The sequence below is a fragment of the Ambystoma mexicanum genome, chromosome 7q, assembly GCF_040938575.1.
Source record: "Ambystoma mexicanum isolate Mex_15411 chromosome 7q, UKY_AmexF1_1, whole genome shotgun sequence".
Lineage (NCBI taxonomy): Eukaryota > Metazoa > Chordata > Amphibia > Caudata > Ambystomatidae > Ambystoma > Ambystoma mexicanum.
Genome location: NC_090941.1, coordinates 675,949,115 through 675,971,880, shown reverse-complemented (window position 1 = coordinate 675,971,880; position 22,766 = coordinate 675,949,115). Strand labels below are relative to the sequence as shown.

The window sequence follows — 22,766 nt, the reverse complement described above, 5'->3', positions numbered from 1 at the left end:
CCCTGATGGCATATTGCAACACCCTCCCTCAACCACTTGCCAAGTCTACTTCAAATAATTCCCTACATCACACTAGGAACGGTATGTTAACAACTGAGACGATGAAGAGGCAGGGAGCAGTGATGATTACTCGCAAAAGGGTCCAACATCAGCTTCCTCAATATCATGCAAGGAGCAATGAAGATGAATAAGTCAGGTAAACCAACACAGTGGTCTAGTCTTTGGAAGTTAGTCAATCATGCAGGGAAGTTTAAATCCACAACAGCTGACACCAAGAAGAGAGCGCTGCAGAGGCTGCGTTGTATGGCAGCCTGTGCTGACACCGGTCAGTACGCGGAGGGAAAGCACGCCGTGGGAAGCTGCGTGAAGGCGAATGCAGATGGAGTGAAGGCGCACACAGACGGCGTGAAGAGGAACCAGAGTGCAGCAAGCCTGCCACCTGGAAGTACGAGGCAGCGGGAACCATGTGCAGTAGAGAAAGACAAGGCAAAGACACAGTGGCTAACGGGATGCACGCCGAGCCAGCAGACTGAAAGGAGTAGAAGCGGAGAAACACAAGAGACACTGAAAGCACTTGGTAAGCCCAGGGAAGACGTATGGGTTACCGGGTTGCCTGGAAGTGTGTGCTGTTTCATGAAAGGAACAGGAGGAAGGAAAAAGGAAGCACATGAAGAGATTACCATATTTGTGAATCATGACACAAACAGACCACTGAGTACATGGGTCCTCTTTGTCCACGTCTCATTCCGGTCGCCTCACAGTACACATTCTGAAATCCTGCATTCTTTAGGAGCGCATTACTTCCTTGGTAAAGTAGAAACATCATCTGTTGGCAGTAACATTGGAACATATGCTGTTGTGTCTCGAAATTAAACAAATAGACACATGTCTGGCCTTTCAGCATGAAATGCAAATGTTTCATTGATTTTCAGTGGGCCCACTAATAAATGTGGGTAACATGAGATTTAATTGATTTTTCTTTAAATCAAATTCACATTTATTGTGTAATAAAGGAAGGTGATTTCGCTGCATAGTTCGTTCACCGAATTCTTACCATATACACATCTCCGACCACGTTATCTTGTCGAGGCGTGCCAGTCAATCATTTTGTTTTTGCAACGTGGGTTTAGGGATGGGGGTGTAGACGTCAAGGGGGATTAGCGGTTGCAGGGGTATCCCCTGCTTCCTTCATATATACAAAAGTCAGTTTCGCTAGTACGGCCTCTGATCAGGCAGCGGTACGCCTTACAAAGTGCAGCGTTCAGCTTTCCCGTAATCTTGCAGGATTTCGGCGGAATCACGCGGAAATCACATTCAGTTTCATCATTACATTGGCAAGGCTACACACAATGGTAAGGGGTCCAGAACAATCTTTATTTGGCCGATATATATGTGCGCATATAAGCATTACGTGCAATTTGGTTTGAAATGGTTTGTATTTCGGTTAAATGGTTTTCAATGATTTCGTACGTGACGATATCACATAGAACCATACATTTGTACAACGGTCTCCCATGCTGCGAGGCCACTTTACTTGATCAACGATTCACCAATGGTGGTTTGCACATTGGAAATTCTGGATGTGAGCTTGAACACACATGCCATGATCTATTTGCTGTATCCATTAATACTATGCACAAGAGGCTTGCAAGAGCATGACACACACACACGCACATTTAAGTGGGAAGAAGGGCTCTCATGAGTTTTGTTTTACTCTTTCATTGCATTGTTAATAACAATTGTTCGTATTACCACTCATTATTTTGATCTCAGAAGGATGAAAGACCGATGCCTTAATGTAAATGGCAAAGCCCTGATAGTAGCACTTAATGCCCTTGAGCTACAATATAGAGTTGCAACAGAATGCCCTCTGTCCGGGCGGTATAGCCGAATCTTTTTTGATTTTTAGTGATAAAATGGTGCAGGTAATTCTGACTCTGCCAGCAAGCTCTGCTAATCAAGATCCCTCTTATTATCCCCCATGCCAAAAAGTCTAGTGCACACATGTACCTCTGCAGTGACTGTCGACGGACATCCCCCAGCAGCTTCCTTGCATTGGCAACATGGCAGGTTCAAAGGTCACAAGAGCATTCCTAAACACAGTGGATGGAACCCCCAGTTCCAACAGGAAGGGGGCTTTTAACCTTGAGCACCCCTGATTCCAAATATTATACTTTTGTGCCCCCAGAAGTCTGGTGGCAGTTTGCATTAAATGAATATAAACCATGCCTGGTTTTTGACATAATGGCTATTCGTATTAGACACTTATACAGCTACCAGAAATTTATGTAATGAGTAGTGACCCATTCATGGCAGGGTTGGAGTGGAGTTGTGTTGCCTGATTTCAACCAAAGCAACCATTTGGATCCCAACAAGTAAACTCTCTTTTTTGCTCCCTCTTAGAAGGCTTGCCACCCTCTAGGGCATAGGGACTCTCCCTGCAGGGGCGGGGGGTAGCAGGAAACCAACCTGCTAGCCCATCAATTCCGAGGAGCAGAACTAATGCAGCTCAGATGGACTGTACAGAGAATGTTGCCATCCTTTTCAACTAGGTCCCTTACCTGATGGAGATTTATAATGCATGTTTTCTAAAGGGAGTCATTTCTATTAACCTCTTTCATATAATAAAGCATTTCAAAGCCTTCTCCCTCTCAGAAAGCATCAACAACATCGAGTGCATGCACGAATGTCCCATGCATTGGAGCACGCATGATGATCTACACACAAAAAAGTCTCATCTCTTTCGGAAATAAAATCATTCAAATTAGCCCAGAAAACTGACTTACAGAGTCACACACACATGGGTGTATGTGAGGTGGAGTGCGTGGGTGGGAGAGTGTGGTTAGCGGATGTCTGAGGGACATTATTTTAAATTCTACCAATATCATTGGTTTTTTGTGCTTCTGTCTATTTGTATTGGTAATCCTTCCTGATCTGGACAGTTTCTAATTCAGGCTGTATAGAATATATTATGTATGTAAGAGAGAGTTATTTAATTTTATCTTGTTATGAAGCGGTCTAAAACCTGATGGAGAAACTGCAGCTCGTGAACATGATGGTCAAGACATGCATGTGAAGTGGTGAGAACACATCTGGGATGAGGGGATTGTATAGTCAGGACACATGGGGCTGGTAGTGGGGGCCGGCAAAATCACCTTTCGGCTAGGGTTCAAAACTCATTGCACCAGCCATCACTGTACCAGACACAATCATTACCTTTGCAGTTGTAATACGCTCTTGGGGCACACCACAAGTCACCTACCTCTGCCATGTGCTAGTTATACATTCATGGATCAAGGACTTTCTCATTAAGTAATACAGTTAGATGTACCTCTGCTCCTCCAGAACCAGGTTATATAATGTGATGTTTATGCAATTGCGAGCAATGTTAACAATTGTAATTACCAGAGTCCCTAAGACTTCTCTGTTGCTGACTGAGAATGTTATGTTTTCCATGGTCTTCTAGGGCCTCAAGTGCTGCTATCTTCTCTTGTTGCCAAAACTACCTGCCTAGAAATGGTTTATCGTCTCTAGCCAATGGCAAGTACTGCACCCATTTTCCTGCAATCTATTAAACTGGGCAGGCAGAGCTCTACAGAGGGTGGCTCCGCTTGCCGTAGCCCATCACCCACCTTTTCAGTAACTTTCTAACTATGGGAACTTTGTTCTGAGTTCATGGTTTGAAGATGTCCTAGAGGGAAAGATCCTGAGAGTGGTGTCATGAGATGACTGGTCTTAAACTCTAAATGCTTGTGGACGGACAGCCAGTAAAGCCTCCATGGGTGTCAGTAGTATTCACGTTATCAAAAACTACTAGCAAAAGCAGTTTGTGAGTCATAAGTCAATTTTATCGCCCAACATTTGAAAGAAGACTGAAAAACTACAGTTCATTTGTTTGCAATTAATAAATATGAATACTAATTTGATGATTTATACAGCGCTTTATACCAGTTTCTAAGCCCAGTTATAGTATATCCCACCATTATTACCCATTAGAGATACGCAATTTATTGACATCTAGAAGATGCAGGGATGAGTCTCCCGACCAGACTATTAGCCCATGTTGTAGGTCAATGTCCTGCTCTGCAGTTGAGCGTGTTGTGATTGTAGCTTTCATGCCCCGGCTGGAGGGCGGACATGGTGTTTGACAGCCCGCTAGCCTGAACTTTGGTAGGCCCGAGCAAAGCGAGGACCTCAGCTTGGGCTTCTGGCCGTTAAACGCCATGTCCGCCCTCCAGCTGGGGCGTGAAAGCTATTCGCACCCCAGGATTTCCCAGGGTGCAGTTAGTTTGAATTTTTTGTTACTTTAGACAAGAGGGGCGCTCAGCGCGAGCACCTCTCCCGTCCGAGAAAAAAAGAATGGCAAAAAATGGCTGCCGCCATTACAATAGAAAAGGGACTAGTTCCCTTTTCGGATGACGGTGGCCATGGGAAACAGGTTAAAAATGGCGGCTGTCATCTGAAAAGGATCCTAGTCCCTTTTCTATTTTAACGGCCATGCTTTTTGACTTTTTTTCCCCCACTGTGGGTGGTGAAAGCTCAATCGCGCCCAGGAAAGGGGATTGCGATTGATCTGCCTTTCCTGGGTGCGAATGAGCTATCCACCCATCTATGTGAAGTGAAAATACAATATTTTTGGGGGAGTAAACAAAAACACAGGGCCCTGCGAACAAAATCACATCAGAAGGGAGTGTATTCTCCAGCTGGCAGCAATAACCCACTTTGAAGGTAAAGATGGGGGGATGCCACTAAGTGCCACTTCTTGTCACTTTTAAGAGATACAAATATGGGGGCAGGGATGAAGGAGTGGGCTAGGAAGGAACAGGTAGCTGTTTAGCCTATTGAAGAAAGCTATTAGGAGCCATAATCTAAAATAAGACAAACACGTGGACTTCAACAAAAAACAGGAGGATACCATATAAGATAGACAAAGTAGGAGTAACTGTAAAAAATGCTCAAGCGTGAATCAGGAATGTCCAACAGAGTTGAAAAGAGAGAGAGAGTGACGGGTGTGTTTCCTCTTCTTGGTGACATATCTAGCACATCACGCTGTGGCTACGGCACTTACCTTTTCAATGGTCTCGTAGCATTCCTCCAGCCTCTCATTCCTCTCTTTGAGAACAGTGCTTGCTTCATTGTACAATTTTAACCATTCCGTGTAAGTAGACTCTGACAAGTCTGTATACGCAATACACAAAGTCCTTAGACCTAAAGGAAACATACAATTCAGATCACACACAATTATATCTTTCGTAAGGGCTCTTTCCTACAAAGTTAGTTCTCAGGTGGCAGGAGCACACAGCCAAAAGGAACAGACCTAGAAAACTGCTGCGCAAGATCTAGTTTCAGGTTCAATTAAAACATGTATCGCAGATGTGCCTAATCACGTTTTCTTTGAAGTGTTAATTTTAAATGTTCGCTCCACTATGGTGATGCCACTACGCTACCAACATGCTGATTCGATTCGATTTGCAGTTATAAGTAGACACTACTTACACATTTCATATAATAATCAACAGTGGATTTATTAATCATAAAAATACATTAATGAGTGAAAGTGAAATAAATGTTAATTCGAGTAATGCCCATAAAACCAGTACATATGTATAAGTGCAAGTACAAAATACATACACATTATATGCCAAAATCATAACACCAAATTCGAATTGCAGATGACCCATTACCTTGTAAATTGTGATGTTGTTTTACAAGATTAAAAGATTTCTAACATTTGTTCATTAGCTTGACCACTTAAGAAGCAATTACACCCTTTACCTAAAATAGCATAACAACACTGGACCAATATCTCAAGGCCAACACCTGCCTATCTCTGAAAAACTACACTCCACCAAATTCGTTAAATGTGAATGAACACACAGACTTCAGGTCTTTTCTAAAGCACTTGATCTATTCCAGACACGGATAGTCAAGTAAAAAGTGATTTACGGATCATTCAAAGCTGTTCTGGACCAAATCAGGCTGGAGGTAGATCTTGGCAATTTTAGGGATGTGATGCTCTTGGATTTGTCAGGGGCCTTTGAATACTTTCACTACACAGTATCCTCCTAAACCAGCTCACCACTTCTGGAGTGAATGGTTCTGCTCCAGTATGGATCCGCTTGTTTTGTTTCGACTGTGGACAAACAATCACAACCCACACTTTTGAATCTAGTTCTCTGCTGGCTTCAAAGAGAATAGTCTCTTTCTCTGCTGAGAAAAGTCTCTTTCTCTTGTTCTTCTTCATTTATATTTTAAATGGCAATCTATTCCTGTTTTCAGGGTTTCTACTTCTTAGTGCAAGCAGGAGATATCCATTTACTCATTAAGCTCAGGAGATCCAGGCATAATCTGCCTGCGTGCGAACAATATGCTCTTCAAAGGTCAGTGCCTGGAGATCGAAGAGCCATCTTATACATAACTCCAATACTGAGAATCTGATCGAAGGAAAATTGCCAATTCTGTGAATCAGACAAGCAGAGCACTCCTGGGTGACAGGACCAGCGAAGCGCTCTGAATATTGACTCCAGTGTGGCACACAGGGACATAGTGGTAAGTGTGTCATTCCAATGAACCAGGTCCAACGGGGCACTCAGGAGTGTCGGGCCCAGCATTGCAGATTTCACACTCACTGATATTATTGATGTCTGTGGTCTTGCATGAGACTGGGGCCTCTTGGGCCTTTGTTTTCTTCCTGACGTAGATGGAGGACAAGTACTCTTTCCTTTGAATAGATCAAGTTGACTAGGTTGATGGTGTTCTAGGATTGCCGTAGCATTGAATGTTTTTGGGGTGCCCGCATTGCATGATGTCTAGACTATAATTAACGCCCATCTCCTATCATTGACTTTCATGCTTCCCCTTGTTGTTGCCAGGTCTTCTCCTGTGGTCTTCTGTGCTCCTCTTCCCAAATGTTTTTCTAGATTCCATTTTGTTGTTGGGGGTTTCATGCCATTGGTCTTCTGACCATATTGGAGGGAGGGCAGTTCCTAGTGGCACGCTGTTTCTCAGGTCCAGACAATCTACTAACATCCGGAACTCACTTCTGGGCAGCGTCCATGGCCACTTGTCCAAACTCGCAGGCTGCATTACATCTTCGTGGTTGCCCTGCTAGCTCTTGACACTCAGATTAGTGTAGTTACAAGGACTTGTTTCATTTATTTGAAACTGACAGTTCACTCCCTTTCCGATCTTTCCTTCATCCGCCAAGTTTGGTTTTCCAATGCTTTTGTCTCCTCAGCAGGGACATAACACAAAATTAGGGCCACGTGCAAAATGCAATAAGGGCCCCCTAATATCCCCATCACTCAGCTACATAATAAATATGCCCCCCTGCACTGCAGGTGCTGCAGGAATCCGTTATATCCATGCTGCTCACATGACTAGTGCAACAACATTCATTAAGGCCTACCGAAGAAACTCTTGTCACACTTGTAGAATTTCCATAATGCCTCAGTCTTTACCTTCAAGAAACTCTACCCCTTCTTTGTCTTCCCTATGACCCTCCCTGCATTTGTTCTCACAAAAATGTCCAGGTTCTAAGCTATTCATGATAGGCAAAGTCGCCCAAAGTGACGGACACATGCCATGAGGGTATAATAAATGGCGAATGAGATCTTGACGTGTACAAAGGGGCTGTTGTTCTCTTTACATGTTCATGGTGGGACACACTACTGAGACTTGAAATGTGAATAAAAACATTACATACAAAACAAATAACCGCAACTTCGTGTTGCATCTATCCTGCCCCATGTTGTCTGCACTGGATGAGTAAGCAAGTGAAATCCCATGCAGCATACTATGTGACTACCCCCTCGTTCACCAATGCAAAGAGGACCTACTCTAAGCTGAGGCAGACTTTGCAATGGTCCTACGCAGACCTTTTAGTGGCTTAGAGGTTGTATAGTAATTCGGGAGAAGATTCTCATTTAAGTAAGCAAGACTCTGGGGTACCCATACCTTTGGTAATTTGGAGGTTCAATCTCCACCCAAGTTTGAAGGGTCAGGGAGAAATGTTAAAATCAGCACCTACGTCAAATACATCTTTTAAGGGCCCGCGATCAATCATTCAGTGAAGTGAATAAACAATGAAAGTCATAAAAGCCCCAGCATATTGAGTAGTTTCACCCTAAATTACCAGGGGAATCCAGACATGGACCCCTTGCTCACTGTTCTTAGAGAGGCACAGCGCCACCTCACTGTTTAGGTCCGACTAGGCCGAAACACGTGACTGGGGTTGCTGTTGATACTCTTGTTCAGAGGAGAATTGCCTAGCATTTCGGTGCTGGACTGCCCTAGGGCCGGACAAAGACTGATATGCAGGGATATTTCTTCTCTGTGAAAGGGACAGTGAGCTAAAGACTTGGTTGAGACTCTCCCGGGGGCCATCCACCCAAAAACAGGTCAAGGGGCTGTGTTTGTGCTGGTATAGAGACTCCCAGAACCCCTTTGTTTTGCATATTAAGGCACTTTGGGTCTCACCCTAAGTTACTAGGGGAATCCAGACGTGGACCCCTGGCTCACTGTTCTTAGAGAGGCACAGCTCCACCTCACTGATGATGCCCAACAAGGCTGAAACATGTGTATGGGCTTGCTGTATGGGGTTGCTGTTGGTACTCTTGTTCAGAGGAGAATTGCCTAGCATTTCGGTGCTGGACTGCCCCTGGGCAGGACAAAGACTGATCTGCTGGGATATTTCTCTTCTGAGAAACGGACAGTGAGCTAAAGACTTGGTTGAGACTCTCCCAGGGGCCATCCACCGAAGAACAGGTCAATGGGCTGTGTTCGTGCTGGTAGAGGGACTCCCAGAACTCCCCTGTTTCAACATTAGTGCTTTGCCTTCAGGGTAGGATTCCATGTTCCCTGTTTCCCTTAATGTTTTTGTTTCCTGTATGTTTGTCAAGATTCAATCTTCTTGTTCGTGTGCCACATGTTCCAGTCTCCGTAATTGCCTTTAGCATCAGCTGTTGGTAATCACTTGTTTAATTGAGATTTCTCCATCAATGAGCTCGGCTAAGTGTCTTGTGTGTTTCCTGTCTCACCTATTTTTTTTATCATTTGACAGTAATTGTTTTTCAGATGCCTTGTTATTTAGCTTTTGCTATGTTTGGAAGTAGAAACAGCTGTGTCTGTTTTGTGACGTTGCCCTTCCCAAACAACTGCAATTGCAACAGACTAGAGCAGCCAGACTCATCTTTGTCCTAAACAAACACAACCACCTACCTCTGTGGTAAAAAATAAACCTCAACTAGCTCCCCACTGAAAAGCACAAGCAGCTCCAAAACCGTGTAAACTGCTCGTAAACGTTTTTGAAAAATTGCTCCCTTCGCCTGTCAAACCACAACAAACAGTGCATCCCAACCAGGAGACAAAAGTCTCCCACTACCATGAAAAGGCCACACGTCACCTTTAGGAAGAACCTCTCAATGGATCTATAAAGCCTTCGTAGCCTAGGGAGAAGCCACGGGTAGCAGAATCCCCCAGCGAGAGAGACAGGAACAAAACCCCAAAAGACAAAAGATCACAGAAAAAAGAAATGCGTAGAGCAGCCTAGACTACCATAGGTTGCCTGGATTACTTGTTTTCCGAAGACACTTGAGCACCCGAGTGCTTCCAGGCTCCCAGGAAAGCAACTTGCTGACTTAAGGATTTGTCTGCGTTATCATTCTGTATCATGTTCTCCCCTAAAGAGAAATGTTATCTTTGAGTCCCTTCAATAAGATTATTTCCGTTTCTAGGGGTTATTCCACATGTAAAGCACCCTGAATCTTCTGTACTGGTGCTCATATACATTTCAAAAAATATAGAACTAAAGTTATCGCTGCCTCACATTTATTTCCTATGTCTGCCTTTATACGATTAGTGGTGGCTAATGCTCTGTAAGAGCAATGCCCCATGGTTAGTAATTTTGGGTTTCCTTGTCACCTTTGTGAGGCCTGGCATTCATGTTTCCAGCCCCCATAATAAGGTTTCACATCTGGTTCCTGTGCTCTCTGTCCGCCAGTACTCCGGTGATGTGCAAGTATTCCTTCTGGTTGGCATTGAACTCAATGTTAAGGAAGTATTGGCATCTGGTGTTGAATTGCAGCAGGGTTCTGGGCGGGGTGATTTGCTGGGGGTGTTCGGATCAATGTGGTGGACAGTGTACAACCAACGCAGGAGAGTATCCCAGTCCAACATGGTAACAGCTCGTGGAGATCCTTGGGTCAATGGCATACGTCATATTACAGTGACGGCTCAAGGACATCTGTGGGCATGCTTGACAATCCTAGCTGTGAGGTTGTCCGAGTGGTATCTGGGGAACTACTATGCTGCAAACTTTAGAGTTACTCCATACTTGTGGCTGCTTTGTAACCAGTCTTTCTCTTTCGTTGGTAAGGTCCCAGGGTGTGCCTTTTGGTTTACTTCCTGTGGTGCTTTGCTGAACTCCTGATTACACTGCAGTCTTCTATCCACCTGTGACGCATGTACCCGCTCTTCTCATTCTCATGTTTGGAGCTTCTGCTGATGATAGTTTCCTATGAATCCTCTTTGCCTGTCCCCAAGAGCTCTCCACACCCTATTTTTCTCTGGGTTGTGGGTACACTTTAAAGCCTTTTGGAATCAGGGTGTTAGTGGGAGATCTCAGGACTAACTTCTTTGATATATATCTCCAGGGTAGCCACTTGATTGTTACAATATCAGGGGCGCGGCTGATGATTCATGGCACAATTCATTCTAACACTCATCCTGGTTCTTGATCTTTCCTGTGATGCTAAATTCTCCTTTGTGCATTTTCCTTGTCCACAATCAGATGCCTATTTCTGCACGCTTCTCTACAGAACTTCAATGTAGTAAAATAATTATGAATATCAAAACCTAGTAAACATCATGAATTATTTTGACTAGGCGTTATACTTTGGGACCATGATGTGGACTTACCCTCTGTGGCAAATTGTTCAAGGTGGCTCATGGTTTGATCCATGTAGTTTGAATCTTTGGAAAGTCTCTCAAATATGACGTTATCCTGAAATTGCAAAATAAAGCTTTATTATGAAAAGACACCTGTTGCAATTCAAAGACTAGCCAATCAATTCGATTTTGACATTATAAAAGAGGCGCACACCTATCCTTGTGAATACTTAATAAACAAAAATGTAATTATCATAAACATCCTTCACAATGGGTAATCAATACTTGCAATTAGCACGATACAGAATGAAATATTGTTAACATTCATTATTCAAACTGAACAAGTAATTGCCAGTTCAAAACCCTTTTGTTTCATTTCTATACCAGTGTCTCTTGAGCCCCTACACTTTGTTCCACAACAGACTGAACATAAATGATCATGTTCACGGCATCAAAAACTATTATGGGATACATTTATAGACTGCCATTTGCCATGTTGATCACATTCATAAAAATAACTTTTACATGCACAATTAATGCATAGTTTCCAGTATTAAACATTTGCAGCTATTTACTGTAGTTTTACGTTTTTTATGAGCTCGTTAAATCAGTTTCCATCGTTATTTTAGCATAATTCATCCTTAAGCTCTTTCTGTTAAAGAAGGTTCGAGATATATATATATATATATATATATATATATATATACTACAGACTATGTATGACACACGCCTACATGTTTCGCATACTATTATAGCAGGACTCCTTTGTGAGTATATCAATAGATATAGGTTTTGAGATCACTGATCACTTCTTTTATCTTCTTAACCGCCAGTTTTCTTAGTTGTAATGTTACCATGTTATCCCCTTTTCAGCCCTTACTGTTAGGGGTTTCTTTGACTTTTTGATTACTTTCCAAATCTCCACTCATTGTATTTGATGCCAGTCCATTGCAGGCATTTTATCTGCACTATATCCAGTTTCAGAGAATCGTGTGCTTTCAGTCTTAGACACAGAACATGTTGCTTTTCTACAGATACGACGTCTCCCAGACCTGCTGAGGTCGAGCTACTACCCGACCCTATGGTATTCCACTTTACAAATTCTCGACTAGTGGGCCATTCCATTCCTTACCCCCCTTCACATGTCCATAAGCATTCTGCACTGCGAGTCCCACAGTGGACTTTCAAGGAATGGGGCATTCACTCCCATATACTACCCTATAGATGATCACATGTATGGCTTATCGGCAACAGCAGTGTGGCTCTCCTAAGTAGGGGCACCAGAGAGCGCCTCTCACCCCCCTTTTTTCAAAAAATATTCTTGGGACTCCCGGACTCCAAAGGTGGCGCCATTGGGGTGACACATGCTCCTACTTAGGAGAGCCACACTGCTGGTTTTCCAGCCTCCCCCCATTGTGGTATTTACACTGTGTAATTGGAGGGTGAGTTGGTTCCTGGCTACCTGCATTGACTACAACAACCAGAATTCCCTGAGGCCACAATTGGTATTAACCATCAACACCTGACCAGACTGCCTCCCTGAAGATTGCAAGAGGCCTGAAAGCGCTTGGAGGAGAAGATGAACTGGACTGTGGAAGGTACACCAAGCTGGGAACCAGAGTGCGCCCCTCAGCCCCCCTTCTTTAAAAAAAAAAAAAAAAAAAAATATATATATATATATATATGGGATACATTACTCACCGTAATCGTATTTCTGATGCTTGTATCTGCTTAGATTCACATGCTGTGCATAGGCCGACATCTAGTGGAAGCTGCGGAGTATTACAGTTTGTTTTTCGAAAGTCGAAAATGGGCGTCGACACAGGCGTGCCAGTAATACTATCCCTAGTGTGACGTCCACTGTACCCAAGATCCCTCACGCGTGTAGGATCCTCAGATTGTATTTTTTCTGACATGAGGAAGCATGAGGAGTAGCGCGAGTACAGATAATCCAAGCAGATAGACAGAAAGGTAAGACTACAAGCAATCATGCGCCTTCTCTCGGAAGGGAGGAAGGGTGGGTCGCATGTGAATCTAAGCAGATACAAGCATCAGAAATACGATTACGGTGAGTAATGTATCCCTTCTGAGGCTTGTGGAATCTGCTTAGATCACATGCTGTGCATAGATTAGCGAGCAGTACCAGAAGAAGGAGGTGGGATGTGAGAAGGGTCATGAGCAAACAGGTGTCTTAGAACCGCTTGTCCCACTTGTGTATCTGTCTTGGAATGAGTGTCAATGCAGTAATGCTGAGTAAAAGTGTGAATAGAGCTCCAAGTAGCCGCTTTGCAAATGGTGTCGAGGGGAACATTTGCAATGAAAGCCAGAGTGGCACCAATGCCTCTAGTCGAGTGGGCCCTTGGCGTAAAAGGCAGAGTCTTCTCAGAAAGAGAGTACACAGCTGTATACAGTTGATAATCCACTTCGAGATAGCGCCCTTAGAGACGCGATCTCCCTCTCTGCCTGTAGCTACGGAGACAAACAGTTGATCTGTTTTCCTTAGCGGTCTGGTTTTATTTACATAGTATAGGACCGCCCTACGCACATCTAGGGTGTGTAGTTTCACCTCAGCCGAGCTTTGCGGGTTTTGGAAGAAAGCCGGAAGCTCGATGGACTGGTTTACATGGAACTTGGATATGAATTTAGGTGAGAACCTAGGGTGTGTGCGTAAAACCAGTTTGTCCTTGTGGATAGTAAAGAAAGGATCTTGCACTGACAGAGCCTGAATTTCACTGACCCTTCTTATGGAGGTAATGGCTACTAAGAAGGCCGTTTTATAAGTCAGGTGTTTGAGACTACTTTTATGCATGGGTTCGAATGGGGGTCCCATGAGCTTAGCTAGCACCACGTTGAGATCCCATCCTGGCGGTGGGTTCGAAATAGGAGGGTGAAGTCTCTTTACTCCTTCCATGAAGGCTTTAACTACTGGTACTTTCCACCACGAGACCTTGTTATGGGATGTGGTGTAAGCCGAGAGGGCTGCCAGGTGTACTTTCAGCGAGTTAAAAACCAACCCTGCATCCAGCAGGTGGAGCATGTAAGTTACAACGTTGGAAGGAGTGCAATCAACCGGGTTGATTTGTTTATTCTGGCACCAGATAACGAATCTTTTCCACTTATCAAAGTAACAGTGCCTTGTATTTGGTTTCCTGGACTCCTTTAGAATGTCCATACACCTCTGTGGTAATTTGAGATGTCCAAACTCTATGACTTCAGGAGCCATGCTGCTAGGTTCATAGAGTTGGGTTCCTGATGCACTGTTTGACCCTGTTGCTGGGACAGTAGGTTGTACCAGGCTGGGAGTCTGATGGGCTCGCACACCGCCATCCTGCGTAGGTGTGGAAACCATGGTTGTCTCGCCCACATGGGAGCGACTAGGATGAGCGTCATCGATTCCTTGTTCATCTTGTACACCACCTTCCTGATGAGAGGAGTTGGTGGAAAAGCGTACGCAAACATCCCTGACCAGTTCATCCACAGGGCATTCCCTTGGGAGTCCGGCTGGGGGAACCTGGATGCAAATCCTGGGCATTGTTTGTTTTCGCTTGTGGCGAATAGGTCTATAGTGGGGAAACCCCACTGAGAGAAGAGATCTTCTACCACGTCTCTGTGAAGGACCCATTCGTGTTCTTCTGGGAGGGAGTCTCTGCTTAGCGCATCCGCTAGGGAGTTGAGCTCCCCTGGAACATGTTGCGATGACAGGAAGATGTTCCGTCTGAGTGCCCATATCCAGATTTTCTGGGCAAGCTTGGACAGATTTGGCGAACGAGTCCCCCCTTGTTTGTTCAGATAGAACATGGCTGTCGTGCTGTCCGTCCTGATCTGCACCGACAAGTTCCGTAGGTGGGGCTCGAACGCCTTTAGCGCTCGGAATACTGCCAGAAGCTCTAGCAGATTGATGTGGTTCTTGGCTACTGAGTGGGACCAGAGACCCTGAGCTGTGTGGTGGAGATGGTGAGCTCCCCACCCAGTCAGGCATGCATCTGTAGTCACCACGGCTTGTACCTCGGGATCGTAAAAGGGTTTCCCCTTTGCGAGGTTCTCTCTTGTCCACCAGTGTAGGCTCTGTACGAGTGTTGGCGAAACGACCACTGGATCGTCCCAATGACCACTTGCCTGAGACCACTGTTTCGCCAACCATTCCTGCATGGGACGCATGCGCAGACGCGCGTGGGGGACCAGGTAAATGCATGACGCCATCATGCCCAGTAACCGCATAGCTTTGCGTACTGTTATCTGTTGACCTGACTGATAATGCGGAATTTGCAGGAGTATATTCCGAATTCTCTCTTCCGAAGGGAAGGTCAGTCCTTCCTGAGTATCTAGGATAGCTCCTAGAAACTGTTTTGAGGTGCTTGGCACCAGACTTGACTTTTTCTCGTTGATAGAGAAGCCTAATTCGTGGAGGAGGTCGATAGTCCTCTGAATGTTTGACCTGCAAATTCCTGGGGTTTCCCCCGTTATGAGCCAGTCGTCTAGATAAGGGTACACCGGGATTGCCTCCCTGCGTAGGTGTGCAGCCGCCACCGCCAGTACCTTGGTGAATACCCTTGGTGCTGAAGCTATCCCGAAGGGCAGTACCTTGAATTGGTAGTGGCGACTGTCCACCTTGAAGCGCAAGTACTTTCTGTGCGCTGGGAGCATGGAAATATGAAAATAAGCATCTTTCATATCCAAGGTTGCCATGTAATCCCCCTTTTTTAGGAGGGGGATTACCTCTTGTAGCGTGGTCATACGGAATTTTTGGGGCTTGACATACTTGTTGGCAGGCCGTAAGTCCAATACTGGGCGCATTGTCAAATCTTTCTTTGGCACAAGGAAGTAGGTTGAATAGATACCCTTGTTTACCTGGAGTCCTGGGACGAGTTCTATCGCGTCCTTTTCTAGCAGAATGGCAATCTCCTCGAGAAGGATCCTTTGATGCTCTAGGGAGTGCACTCTTTGTCTTGGAGGATGGTTCCGGGGACACTGCAGTAGTTCTATACAATATCCTGCGGATACTGTTGACAGCACCCATCTGTCTGAGGTGATCCCTTCCCAAGCTTGGGTGAAGGTGGAAATGCGTCCCCCTACTGGGGTTGCGTGAGAAGGGACCCTGAACTGAGCGTCACTGTTTTGGTGGAGGCGTGCCACTTCCCTTGTTGGGGCTGCCTCTGCCTCTTCCACGACCTCTCTTGTTACCCCTGCCGTAACTCTGGGTAGACTGCTGGTTGTTATTCCATTGTGTACCCTGTCCCTGGGCATAGTTGCCTCTTTGTGAATTTTGGCTGCGTGGGCGACGAAAATTACTGTTCCCCCTCTGGTTAGGGGGTTTGTTGGTAAGTTGGCCAAGGGATTTGAGAGTCTCATATTCATCCTTGGCATTTTTAAGTGCGTCTTCGACCGCTTTCCCAAACAATAGGTCGGGTTCCACTGGCTTGTCTATTAAAGAAGCCTGGGTTTCTGTTTTGAATCCCGACTGCCGTAACCACGCATGTCTTTTGATAACAGTACCTTCTGCTATCAATCTCCCTGCGTTGTCAGCGGCGTCGAAAGTTGCTTTTAAAATGCAACCAGACACGGCTCTCCCCTCTGCCGAGATCCGAGCCAGCTGGCCCTTTAACGGTTCTGGAGCAGAGGCAATGAGCGCCGCGACTTCTTCCCATTGATGGCAATTGTAACTAGCCAACAGGGTGGTGGAATTCGCAATCCTTGTTTGGTAGGCGGACGTTGAGGCTACCTTCCTGCCAAACCCGTAAAGTTTTTTGCTCTCCTTGTCGGGAGGAGCTTCTGATGAAGATAAGGGCGTGCCAGCCCTTTTTCTAGTGTTGGTAACCACTAGGGAATCTGGTTTAAGATGTCCCCTTATATATAGAGGGTCAGACTGGGCTGCCCGGAAAATCTTTTCAATTCTGGGGTTGACAGCTCTGGTGAGGTTCGGATTCACCAGGGAAGGATCTATTCTTCGTTGGATGGATTTGAGGATAGGGATGGTCTGAGCGACCGGTCTTCTCTCTCCTACAAACTCTTCCGCGAAGTCCCTTTCCTCCTGTACACCGTGGGTGTCGATGTGGAAGTGTTCCGCTGCTCGAGCGAGAACCTCGTTAAGGAGGGGCTGGTTATCAACTGGAGAGTCAGTAACTGGGGCTTCGCTTTGTACTGGGGAATCTACTCTGTAGATTTCCTCATCTTCTCCCCCCTCCAGGTCCTCATCCTCCGCATAGTAATCTGTCCTGGTCTGTTCTTCCATAATGTCAAACTCCTGGTCCTCTTCAGGGAAAACTTGTCCCTGGTAACTGGGGAGTGGAGTAGAATATGGAGTGGAGTAAGGTTGAACCTCGAAGGGTTCAGGTCTTTCGAACCGGGGCTTTTTACTTAGCGGGATGGGATCGGAGGAGCCTGAGGGTGTGGCCCCTTGAGGGTTATATGAAAGAAAGTGTTCTGGGTTCTTATCATAAAAATCAGCTAAGGAAGACATCCTAGACATAACCCTGTCTATGTCCTCACTGGACCATTCCCTGGAACAGGGTATTATTTTAGCAGGTGATTTCTGGGACTTTTCAAGGGTAGACTTGTGCTTGATTGTCTGCCTAGGGTGAGAGGATGGCTTTACAGGGGTGGAAGGCTGTGCTTTCCGCTGTTTCCCCCCCTCCCCGTGTGTGGAAAAGTGTTTTCCCTGTCCCTTGGAGGCCCCCGAGACTTTCGGCGCCTGGCGTCGAGGGTCTAGGGAGGTATCTGTGTGCTTCGGGCGTGGGGCCTCACTGGTGTTAACCGCGGTCTCGGTATCTTGGAGCGCGGCCTGGGGGTGGAAGTCGTCTTCGTCTCCCGACGATCGAACTTCCGTTAATGTGTGTAGCGAGGCACTCTTGGCAAGAGTGGATGATTGCCTTGCGTCGTGAGGCGATCTCGATCGAGAGCGCCCAGAGGACGCCGAGTCGGACCGTTCTTTTTGTGCCTCTTTCCGGGAAGTCGACGTCGTCGAGGTCCGGTTGGTCTTAGTGTGTTTAGTGTGTGTTGGGTGTGTAGCGCTTGCGTCGCCGGGGGTCTTCCCCATAGCCGCCCTGCCGGACGACCTTCCGAGGTCGGGGACCTGCGCTCGTCGGCTGTCTTTCGACGCCGTAATGCCCTCGCCGTCCGAAAGTACGGCGTCGCTGCCATCGCTGAAGGCGCCCTCCGCTGCCATGGCCTCCTGCCTGGCGTGGTGGGCCCAACGCTTTGTCGAACGGTCCTTAAGTGTCTTAGGTTTAAACCTACTACACGCTCTGCAGTTCGCTTCGAGGTGATCCCTCGGCAAGCAGAGATTGCACGTGGCGTGCCTGTCGACCCAAGGGTATTTGCGATTGCACTTGGGGCAGAATTGAAAAGGGGTACCCTCCATACGCACCTTAAGGCAGCGGGCTGCTAAGTGTAGGAATATATAAATGTAACTCTATATAAAGAGTGAAGAGTATGTACCACCCCCCACTCTCCCTACTTGTAAGGGCCGAGGCCAGCGGCCTACTAGGCCCGGGCCGAGGCCAGCGGCCTTCCAAGGCCCAGATCCGTCGTGCAGCAGTCGACGGTCGATGACTTCTCCAGCCGTCGTCGAGGTTGAGGGTCGACGTTGGGGTGGGGAAGGGAAAGAATAAGAATTATAATTATAATAACAGCAAAAGTATGGCTAAGGCCAGGGAACTCCGCAAGATGCTTCCGACCAGTATGGCGGAAAAAAACAATCTGAGGATCCTACACGCGTGAGGGATCTTGGGTACAGTGGACGTCACACTAGGGATAGTATTACTGGCACGCCTGTGTCGACGCCCATTTTCGACTTTCGAAAAACAAACTGTAATACTCCGCAGCTTCCACTAGATGTCGGCCTATGCACAGCATGTGATCTAAGCAGATTCCTCAAGCCTCAGAAATATATATATATATATATATATATATATATATTCTAGTGTCTTTTTGTGGCCATTTTAGTTTGTCTCACATAGTCGTGCTTTAACATCATCATATACTCCAGAGCTGATAATATGAGGTATTGGGATAGGAAGATGGCATTTGAGGAGGAAAACCTATACACCAGTGCTTTGGTTATGTCCCTATACTCTCCACACTCATGAAGTGCAGGAATCTACAGGACATGGGCAGCATTTGCCACTGGCCCTTTTCCTGCTGTTATTACAATTGTGCAAGTGCAAACATCAGAAGGCAACTACATGGCAGGGAGTTTGCATCTCATATCTCACTTACTTGTAATATTACATTGATCTGTTACAAGTTATTGGACTGCAAACGTGTTAAAAAACAATTGGACCTCATTCTGACCCTGCCGGTATCCTGGCGGTAGAGCTGCCAGGTTACCGGCAAATGTAGTTACTGTTTCTGACAACCGGTCTGGCGGCAATGCCACCGGATTATGGTTGCCGGAGTGACGGTGTAAATCCCCATTCATGGAGTCCCATAGGACTCCATGAGGGGATTTGCCGTCATTACTGGAAATGCTGGTGCCAGTAATGAGGAGTTTTTAATGAGTAACTGGCTTACCTCCAGCTTGGTAACGCAGGTGCCCCACCGGCAAACCTGTAGTCGGCCGGTCCGGTAAAGTGCCGGTATTCGTGAATACCAGCCCTTTTTTATCAGACCGGCTGACATAAAATGAGACCCAAGGTTTTTTAAAAGTTCACTTTTGCCCGGTCATCTAATAGTTCAGTGAAGTAATAAACCTGCCTTTTGTTACTTCTCCAGATCTATAAATACCCATGCATATGCTTGAAATGATTAAGGGCCCTTTAGCAGCTTGAATGATGCATTTGATTGTGTTGTTTAGGATTTTCTTAGAGCACAGTCATATTAAAATAATCCCTATTTCACAGTCAATATTGGGCCTCATTATGAGTTTGGCCGTAACCCCCCGGTGCTACTGGTAGGTTGCCGCCAAACTTACCCATAAAAACTGCTTGGCTTACACCCATGTTTCAATCACTAAACCTTGAGGATTAAGGGCAGGGATAGGGGGGCCACGGAAAGAAAAGGGGGGACTCCATTTGCAATGCTTACGTTTTGGGGTAATGTGAAGACTTTGTGGTGCCTCATTATTTTAAGAAAAACATGCAGGGGCTCATTTTGCTGAGGGGCGTAATGTTACTGGAAGGTGTAGAATCCTTGCAGTAACGTCATGCCCCATTTTCGCCCATTTGTAAGGCTGAGAGGACGGGCGGAACGCAACTTGCATCATTGCATCCCCTGGCATTTCATAAGAACTCTGGGTCCTTGGGCAACCATTGTGATTGGTTGCCCATCTCTTGCTGCTTCAGGAAACGGTAAGTATACCCGAACCGCTGCTCCCCTCTTTTGGTAGGACTAAGCTCTGTAGTTCCACAACTGTACTTAGTGGGTATTTCTGAAAAAGCCTCAGTTGGTTTGGAAGGGAAGCCTCTTTTCTGATTTAAGAGTTGTGTCCAGATAAATTGGGAGATGGCGCTTCGGATACCATCTGTCATGAAGCAAAGTACACCTAGATAGGAGGCCACTCATAGGTATACTTCAGAAAGGTTAAATCAGGACTTTACATAAAGTGGAGCAACTTAAATAAGGGTCAGAATGGAAAAGCACAAATGTTTTCTTGCTTCAAATTAGGTATTTTCACAGACTCTTGCTGGGTCTTTCCAGGCATCGCCACCAGTCTCAGATACAGAAATTGCTCTGCCGCAGGTCACTGCTAATCTTCTCAGCAGGCCGTAGACAGCTACAGACTGTGGCGCAGCAAGTTACTTAGCATCTCTCAGAGGTGAAGTAGGCCAAGATGGGTCTATGTGCTTTGCTGGGGGTTGCCCACCTCCCTGTCTTAGGATCCTGAACCTACTGTCCAATCCCATATTACTTGCCACCTTACCAAGCCGATGCACACGTATACCCGAGATCCGTCACTGGGTGCTGTCCAAACCCTTGCACTAATTGTTGTCTAACGTCCTTGAAAAGGCATGTTCTTCTTCCTCCTCCAACATCCGCCAGGCAATGGGTTGCGTAGTGTTGCCTTACTCTATAGCTATTGCTGTGCCTATACCTTAAATTGACTCCCCACTCTACCACTTTCCACTTCTTCTCCACTCCTCCACCTGATTGTAAAAGCAAAAAGAGAATATCGAGGCTGAGTACCCCAAAAGGAAATACACCAACACAGGCTTACAAAGATACACAGATCTTTATTCTACAACTGAACAGTTTTCAAAGGACAAAGCAACAGATAGTTATCAGGCCCTCAGTACAACACAGCGAATACCAGCCCTGTTCGGTGTGTGAAGTGAGTGGGGCTGTACATCAGAATGTTCGTGCTTTATATACATTTTCTCTACATGATGTCGAGCCCATTTGCAGGTTAACCATTTCTTGGGCTAAGGGTTCATGCCAAGTTTGTTCCTAATTTATGCATCTATACATATATGGATTATCTTTAATACATACTCCAATAGGTTACAATAGCAACAGTGTGTCTTCGGATTCTACATTAAGCCTTCGTACATATTCTTATACAATGTAGCCAAACAACAGTGCACGTTTAGCACTCAAACAGTATTGTGCTTAATATATGTTCATGGATTAGTATCATTGGCACAGGTAATCCTCTATCCACAGGTCAACGAAGGACAAGGTCTCAGTACATGATCCTAACATTTGGCCTGCGGGCAGTTTGAGCATTAACTCACATACAGAGGTCAAGACGGCCATGTTACAAGCAGAACAACACTGTCCACCATCTTAGAACACAGGGTGACTTTGGAGTGAGAACCAAAATGGCAGATGATTCTAAAATGGCGGCTTAAACGATTTAAGGTCAGACCCTTGCAACGCGGATTTCTTCGCAGAGCGACTGGGTTTAGGCCAATATATACAATAAAGGAGGCACGATATGATTTCCTGTTCGACAAAACGTGCTCCTCTTTCTCTTCCCAATGGTGTTTTTATAACCACCCCCCCTCAGATGGACATTGCGCTACTAAGTGGGCACTGTGAATAATATTTACTCTGCTCTTGAGATTGGTGGGGCTGATGCAGACACCATGCTTATATGGGTTATGATGTTTTTCTGACTGCCTGTGCTCACACATGGACAGAGCCTTGAAAGGTCAGATCCACCATCTTGGATTTGTCACTCCTACACATGTACCTCTGTTTGGGGGCAGATGGGCATGAATCCCTTTATGAAACTCTTCTGTCTCTCTCTGCACTAGTACACTGAAACTCTCCGTTAAACCTCTGATGGTTCCTGAATTGTGACAGACTGCAGATCAGTGAATGCCCGGTCCGCAGGTTCTGGAGTATGTTTGTTTACATTCAATGAAAGGGACAGTAGATGTGTTATCCTCAATGTGGCAGTGTCCTGTCCTGGACCCCCAATGTCATGGCTATGTCATTTCTTCATGTAATCTCTCTTTGCAGCTGTATGGATGTGCTAACAATGTTCTTTTTAAGTGGCTTAACAAAGTGTCTTCTGCAGTGGACGTTATTCATATTAAACATCTTTCACGGTTTGGTCTTGGAAATCCTTGTTTTCTTTTGGACTCTCGTTTAGAACTGTTGTCTGGGACTTTTTTCTGGCAAAGTTGGACCATGTAACTGATGGAACTAGATTTTCCAAAGACCAGAGGATATTCCCCATAGTGCAACAGGGTCCCGCATTCGGTGTCACAGCCCGCCATCTTTTCTCCAGCCTCTAACTTACTTGGGTTTGCTTATTTCCCCAGATGTCCCCACTCCCTCCTTCAGTTTTTTCTCTTTCATTCTTTTTTCTTTCTTTACCTCCCCTTTTCAGAGCCTCTCCTCCCATCTTTTTTTACTATTTTGCTGATCTGTTTTCCTTCCTTTCGCCGCCTACATCTCTTCCCTTCCTCGAACAAAGTCTCTCCTTTTCCACCATA

At 45.7% G+C, this 22,766-nt stretch overlaps 1 protein-coding gene and 1 long non-coding RNA gene across 4 annotated transcripts in view; one reads left to right on the top strand and one right to left on the bottom strand.

The window, feature by feature from the left end:
- Window positions 1–22,766, bottom strand: part of ATP8A2 (ATPase phospholipid transporting 8A2) — a 3,773,191-nt gene that overhangs the window by 2,134,830 nt on the left and 1,615,595 nt on the right. For all 3 annotated transcript variants that reach the window (XR_011284127.1, XM_069639892.1, XM_069639893.1), the window contains exons 21-22: window positions 10,918–11,002; window positions 5,069–5,208 (exon numbers count right to left, since the gene is read on the bottom strand). Coding sequence is in view for 2 of the 3 variants with exons in the window: in XM_069639892.1 (XP_069495993.1) it covers window positions 5,069–5,208; window positions 10,918–11,002 (225 nt within the window). In the remaining variant the exon portion in view is untranslated. The remainder of the gene's footprint in view (window positions 1–5,068; window positions 5,209–10,917; window positions 11,003–22,766) is intronic.
- The window catches only part of LOC138528357 (uncharacterized), a 197,547-nt gene that overhangs the window by 78,518 nt on the left and 96,263 nt on the right, over window positions 1–22,766 (top strand). The gene's annotated exons all lie outside the window — the stretch shown is intronic.